The sequence below is a fragment of the Pelodiscus sinensis genome, chromosome 30, assembly GCF_049634645.1.
Source record: "Pelodiscus sinensis isolate JC-2024 chromosome 30, ASM4963464v1, whole genome shotgun sequence".
Lineage (NCBI taxonomy): Eukaryota > Metazoa > Chordata > Testudines > Trionychidae > Pelodiscus > Pelodiscus sinensis.
In genome coordinates, this window is record NC_134740.1 from 3488562 (window position 1) to 3495869 (window position 7308).

Consider the following 7308-nt stretch of genomic DNA (forward strand, 5'->3'; position numbering starts at 1 on the left):
TTTTCCGAAAATGCTTTTAACAGAAAAGTTTTCCGTTAAAAGCATTTTCGGAAAATCATGCCTGTGTAGATGTCGCCCTTGTGTAGATACATCAGCCAATGAAGTACAAAGCCCAGCTTTGTTCGTACAAAAGGATCCAAAGCAAATTCAGGGTAATTCAGGGCAGCTGCCTTATGAGCGACCCCACTAACTCAGCTTTCCTGGATGTATGCCAGGCCTACTGCCTGGTCCTCATACAGAGATGTTTCCCTCAGGTGTTTTCCTCAACAAAGAGCCAGAAGCCTTCCCTTCCCCTGCTGATCCCATGGAACTATCCAGCCCATAATACCAGTCATCCAGGCCCCAGAGTAGCAAATCTAGGCATTCAGGGGTCAGAATTTCGGCTGCTGTAAATCAGCTCATTTCCACTGAAGATAGTGACGTTTCATCCATAGTCAGACATAGTTAGCCCTTTCCCAGGATTTCACCTGCTGCCATGTCATGGTATGCTGCACCACAGTCCCTCTTACACAGGGGGCACTTCTTGAGAAAAAGAAGTTCAAACAAACATGGCTCAAATTCCAGCTTTGTCCCAGTTGTTTACCAGGGAGAACACACTTAAGGCAGCCCAGGGAGAAACAACCCAGGGAGGCATTTAGGATTTACATAAAATAATGAAGGGCCCTGTTCCCATTTGCTTTAACAACTTATATGTCTGTGAAAAATCTGAGCCCTCAAGTGTAGAATGTAAACATGCCCCGAAGAGGGGAGGGTTTTGCTGGAGGTGGGTTGACCGCAGTGTCATCACTCTCTCTGGAAGGGGACTGGTGATCCACAGAGAGTGACCCTGAACCATCTTGTTCCTTCTCTCTACTCTAAGCATGTGATCCAATGATGCCGCCCCAGGTTCATCTCTTGGTCCCCTCCTGTGAGGACGGCTCCATGGATAATTCGCTGGAGCTGGTTTGCCTTCTTCTGAGATTCCGACCCGACAAAGCCAACGTGAAATGGCTGGTGAACAATAAGGAGACGAGTCTCCCCACCACCGTCTTCTCCTCTTCGTTGCGTGCAGACGGCTCCTACATGAGCCAGAGCCGGCTGAACATCAGCAAGCAGAGCTGGGAAAATGGGGACATCTTCACCTGTCAAGTGACTCATCCAGCTGGGGAAACGGAGCCTTCCGTGTACAACACCAGCAAGTGCTTGGGTGAGGGGCTACAGCCGCCAGGAGTGGGAATGGGGCATGGAGAGTTATTGAGAAGCCATCCCTGCCTATGGATAGGTTGGGCGGCTCCTAGACCCCAGGGTGACGGGAGAGGTGGAGACATGATAAAGAGGTCCGCACCATGGATGGATGTGCTTGGGTGAGGGCTATGGGAGTGAGGTGTGGGGATGGGGTATGGAGAGTTACTGAGAAACCTGTCCTGCCTAAGGGTAGGTTGGGCAGCACCTAGACCCCAGGGTGATGGCTCAGGTAGAGACATGATAAAGAGGTCCATACCATAGACGGACGGAAAGAGCACGATTGGATGGATGCTGTACATGTTGTGGAGGGGGCAGAGAGATGGACAATTTGAGATCTGCTGGATGAATCTTATTCTAGTTCACAGTTGGAGGTTGGAGAAGACCTCCTGAGATCTCTTGCAATTCTCATTGTCTAGAATTCCCATCTAGGGTTGATGTTTCTTGTTGTTACCTCATGGAGGTAGCTAGAACAAGTGCATTCTCCGCAGTGCTTTAGGGGATGAGCACCGGATAAAAGGAACCCAAGAGCCCCTTCTCCTGGGATTTCCATGCCTTTAAGGGTGTGGGTAGCTGGGATGAGTCTTGGTGCATCCTTAAATGTTTCTAAACAATGTTATTGATAGTGATCTCTTTGCATTTCTCAGCCTGCCCCAAAAGCTCACTTGAGCCAACCCTTTACTTGACCAAACCCTCCTACGAAGACGTGATCAAGAATTTGGGTCATGTGACCTGTCTGGTTTTGGGTTATGACTTAGAAGCCACCACAATCACCTGGCAAGTGGAGGGGAAAGTCAGCTCTGCAGGGAAAACAGAATCCCCAAAAAAGAACAACAATGGGACGATCAGCCTGGTCAGCTCCCACCCAGTGTCGCTCTCACAGTGGGGACAAGGCACCAGATTTACCTGCAAAGTGAGAACGCTCTGTTCTGGAGAACTCACCCAGCACATAAACATGGTCAATAAAGGTGAGCAGCCTTTGCATGGCAAAGGGAAAGGCAAACTCTAGTCTTTGTCAATTGGTGGCTATCTGCGTAATGGTAAAACCCACTTGAGGGTGAGGAGCGTATTGATCCTCGGTAACGAGATTGAGATGGTATCCGTGACAATTTTGAAGGAGGACGAGAGAAATAACATCAGAATGCCGAAAAAGGGGAAGACATACACGTTTAGTTGAATTTTTGGATGAAGATCCGTGTCCTTCAAGTTTCCCAGAAAACGATGCTTAGTGCTTGGGTTGGTGTGATCTAGCTTCACTCCCTCCCTGAATTTTTTCATTCCCTGGTCACTTTACAGAGTGATAGTGGCTTCAGCTGAGTGCTTAAGTTACAATGGGGGAGGTCTAGGTTGGATATTAGGAAAAACTGTTTCCCTAGGAGGGTGGTGATGCACTGGAATGGGTTCCCTAGGGAGGTGGTGGAATCTCCATCCCTAGAGGTTTTTAAGTCTCAGTTTGACAAAATCCTGGCTGAGTTGATTTACTTGGTATTGGTCCTGCCTTGGGGAGGGGCCTGGACTTGATGATCTCCTGAGGTCTCTCGCAGTCCTATAATTGTATGGTTCTACGATTCTTGTATGTCCGACTGAGTCTTACTCTTGTCTTTTCCCTCTTCCTTTTCATGTAGACATGGCTAAGAAGGAGCCTTCCATCACCATCTCAAAAGCTTACCATGAAAATCTCTTGGGGACCAAAGAGTCCTTGACTCTTGTCTGTGAAGCTAGCGGCTTTTACCCCGAAGACATCAGAATCTCCTGGTTGAAGGATAACTCCACAGAACTCACGGCCAGTTACAACAGCGGCCCCACGGCAGGAATTGGCACCTTCTCGGCCTACAGCATCCTGAAGGTCAATCGAAGTGAAGGAGCAGAAATCTGCACCTGCGTGGTGCATCACCCGGCCTTGGAGGAGCCCAAGAGAGTGGAGGAAAAGGTGTCCTTCGGTAAGTGGATTCTGAGATGCAGGGGTTAATTTGGGACTGCATGCTTTCTTGACTCATCCAGTCAATGGCATGAACAAGAGCTTGAGTCCATGAGTGCCCTGTTTTGGGTGGGAAAGGCCTCACTGATGGATTTCTGTCTCCATTATGAAGCCATCTTTGGTAAAACCAAGGGCTGTGTCTACACTGGGCCACTTATTCTGGAAAATCAGCTGCTTTTCTGGAATAAGCTGCGAGCTGTCTACACTGGCCCTTGAATTTCCGGAAAAGCAATGATGCTCTACTGTACAAAATCAGCCGCTATTCCAGAAAAACTATTCTGCTCCCGCTCGGGCATAAGTCCTTATTCCGGAACACTGTTCCGGAAAAGGGCCAGTGTAGACAGCCCAGTAGTCTTTTCCGGAAAAAAGCCCCAATCGCGAAAATGGCACTCGGGGCTCTTTTCCGGAAAAGCACATCTACATTGGTCACGGACGCTTTTCCGTAAAAAGGGCTTTTCCGGAAAAGCAGCCTGCCAATGTAGACGCTCCTTTTCCGGAAATACTTATAACGAAAACTATTCTGTTTTAAGCATTTCTGGAAATTCATGCCAGTGTAGACACAGCCAAGGAGTGCAAGATTCATTGAAACCTGAGATATGAGGGATTATTGCTCCTATGGGCATTATCCAGTCTGAAATGTCCAAAGCAATGGTCATCTCAACTTACCCCTTGAGGAGATCTTACCACAGCCTTCAGCACCCATCACCACTAAAGGAAGTGCAGGAAACCTGTCCTCTATGCCAGAGGGAATTTCGGGGAGGGAGCAGCATGCCATCTCACTGGGCTGTGATTTGGCCATGACCTTGGGTGGATGCTCTTGCTCTTGGAGGAATGCCATGGCTGGGTGTGGGTTGACTGAAATGTTGCTTTCCCTCTGAGTCATGTCCTTTCTGAGAATGGGTTGCTTCACAATGAGACAAATATTCCTGTAGAGGGACATTCACACTTTTGGCTTCCTGATCTGTCTCATTCTCCCCTTTTGAGTCTGGTACCTTCATGGATCTGTAGCTGCTAGAGGTGGCGAGTTACAATCTATTCTAAAGAAGAAGCTGATCTGGTGAGGGGTTGAGTCCCTATGGGATTGAGAAGCTGACGGATGCAGGGAAGCTAAGGAGAGAAACCTCTCAAATCCATCTTTTGCCCCATCTTAGGAGCTGGGGGTCCACATGAATCTGGAATCTCATCTCCACCACCAGCCACATTGCTAATGATCTGAATGAGTGACATCAAGTGTGCTTCATGCAACATACATTAGAGGAGATTGTCCCTGGAGGCCAGGGTCCCGATTCTGTGGGTGACTCTTTGGGCTACACTGCTTGGGTTTCAGAAAGGATTCAGGCTTTCCCATCCTCCACTGGCTTATAGTGAGAGTTGGGGGGGCCCTGTCCTAAGGGCCATTGGTGGTCAAGGGGGGGCGGGAAATGTAAGTGGCCCTTTTGCCTGTGCAGGGAGTAGATACTTAGGGGGATCAGTTCCCTCCAGAGCTTTGGGTGTAGCTTGGGGTCTAGTGTTAAGAGGATGGCTGAGGTCCTGGGAGTGGGCATTTGCTCTCTGAGTCCCACCTGCCCTCGCTGAGAAATGAGGAGCCACATACTGAGTTGGGGATGTCCGTCAATCTCATTAATTTCACTCTGGAGGGCCCCTGAACAGAGCAAACAGGGAATCTCTGTCCACTGCTGTGTTGTCCACAAGGAGGCATTCTGCCAATAGACTTGGAGCTGTCCCAATTGGCTCAGGAGTTGGCAAAGAGCTAAGGAACCACTATAGGGTCCAGGAATCCCAGCCTCTAGGAAGATAGGACATCCTCAGTCAGATTTTCTGATGCCCCAGGAGAAGAAGATTCCTTTCCTCCTGGGAGCTCCAAACTCCCGGTCACCTCAGACCCTTCCCCAAACATCACCCGGGATTTGAAGCCCTGAGAGAAAGGCCCCCAATTTCCACCGGTGCTTGGTGAGTATTCATTCCACTCAGCCCTCAATGCTGCCTCCCGCCCCTAAGCAGGTGGCAGTGACTGTCATCGACCCCTTCCGAAGGTCTTCCTTGTTCCGCCATCCCTGGAGGATCTCTACATAGCACAGAACGCCACCATCACTTGTCTGGTGAGTGACTTGGAGACCCCCAGCAGGCCGAATATCTCCTGCAGCAGGAGAAATGGAGACACATTGACTTTGGAGTCCACGGAGCCGGTGCCACATCCAAATGGCACCTACAGTGCAACCAGCACCTTGCGGGTGTCTGTGGAGGAGTGGCAGGCCGGGGAGGAGTTCACCTTCACCGTGAAGCACCAAGACATCCCATCGGCTGAGGTCAAGACTATCAACAAAAGTCGCGGTAAGCCCTAGAGGGGGCACCGGGTCTAATCTGGTACCCAGGCAGCGGGAACTGGCCTGACTCAGAGTGTGGTGAATTCTCCATGGGACCTTGTGAGCCTAAGGGGCGCTAGCCCTGATCCAGCTATAGGTCGGTGAGATGGGGGGTTAGAAATGTATGGGTGGGATGAAATGGTTGCAGGGCAGAGAAAGTCAGCACACCAGGGTCCTTTTTCCGACTTTGCAAGGGGAGTGGGATGTAGCGGGTTCGATCAGCAAGGCTTGGAGCCAGGACCCCTGATTCTAGCCTCTTTTCATGCAATTGATTTAGGCCTCAAGGCTTAGTAGGGCCAGAGCTGCTGCACTATATCCATGGCTCTTCAGAGCAGGGGTGGGGTGCATGGGGTAGAGGCAGGCAGTTCCTGAGTCCCTTTCCCACCACTAACTGGTGTTTCCTTGTGCCAGAGGTCTCTTTCCGGGCCCCTTCTATCTATATCTTCCCTCCTCATGCGGAGGAGCTGGCTCTCCAGAAATGGGCCACCATCACCTGCCTGGTCTCTGGCTTCTGGCCCAGAAACATCTTGGTGACATGGACCCGGAAGGACCGAAATATTCCACAGGAAGCCTACACCAACATCGGCCCCATGCGGGAGGCTGGGGAGGAGGAGAGCTACTTCATCTACAGCAAGCTCAGAATCCAGGCCTCTGAATGGCAGAAGGGGGACACCTATTTTTGCATGGTGGTGCATGAAGGCTTGCCCAAGATCTTCAACCAACGGAACGTGGACAAAACCTCCGGTAAACCCACCACTGTCAATGTCTCTGTGGTGTTGTCCGACACTGATGTCTCTTTCCACTGAGGAGCAGAGCACGGTGTATCGAAGATGGCTCCGGTGGCCTCCTGGAGTCTTGCGTTCCTCACACAATATGGGTAAAACAGGGCATACGAAGAACGGCTGTGTGTGGAATATGGCTGAATAAAAGTGTAACACCCTTGATTTTTTTGATGATGTGGTGTCACCCAGCAGCAATTGTCTTGGTCTTTCCTGCTTTATCCGCCCATCCTTCCCACCCCACCAATATGTCATATCCAAACCATCAACCCTCTCTTCTTTCTAGCCATTCTCCGTTCCTTATACATGATTTCTCTCCTTTCATTGTTCTACAGTATCCATGCATCCATCCATCAACCTGAGATCCATCCATCCATTGTCAGACACATTCCCTCACCTACAACCTGCTCACACATCTCTATACACAACCGTCCTTGCATCCATCCACCAAGCACCCCTACCTTTTCTGTTTCATCCATCTATCCTCAGACCCAGCCAGATAGCCATTCTCAGACACATCCCCACTTGCCCACACATCCATCCATCCAACCAAGCATCCTCAGACCCATGCACACAACCATCCATCCATCTTTCCACAGTAACTGAATCTATGGCTATACGATATCCATCTCTCTAAATGATGCCACATCCTCTCTACTTGCATCCATCCACAAAAGCACTTTTTGCAGAAAAGCGCCCATAGCCAATCTAGATGCTTTTTTGCGCAAAACAAATCTCAGCTGTCTACACTGGCCCTTTTGCGCAAAAGGGACTTTTGCCCGAACGGGAGCAGCATAGTATTTCCGCAAAAAGCACTGATTTCTTACAGTAGGAAGTCAGTGTTTTTGTGGAAATTCAAGCGGCCAGTGTAGACAGATGGCAAGTTTTTCCAGAAAAGCGGCTGATTTTCCGGAAAAACTGGCCAGTCTAGACAAAGCCAAAGACTTTAAATGTGTACAGAAGGGCT

At 49.8% G+C, this 7308-nt stretch overlaps 1 gene segment (V, D, J or C); it reads left to right on the plus strand.

The window, feature by feature from the left end:
- Positions 1–707: 707 nt before the first annotated feature.
- On the plus strand, positions 708–6527 carry LOC102458549 (immunoglobulin heavy constant mu-like). The segment is given in 5 exon segments: positions 708–1186; positions 1869–2189; positions 2847–3161; positions 5201–5530; positions 5974–6527. Coding segments are annotated over 5 exon segments (1677 nt in total).
- The last annotated feature ends 781 nt before the right edge of the window (positions 6528–7308 follow it).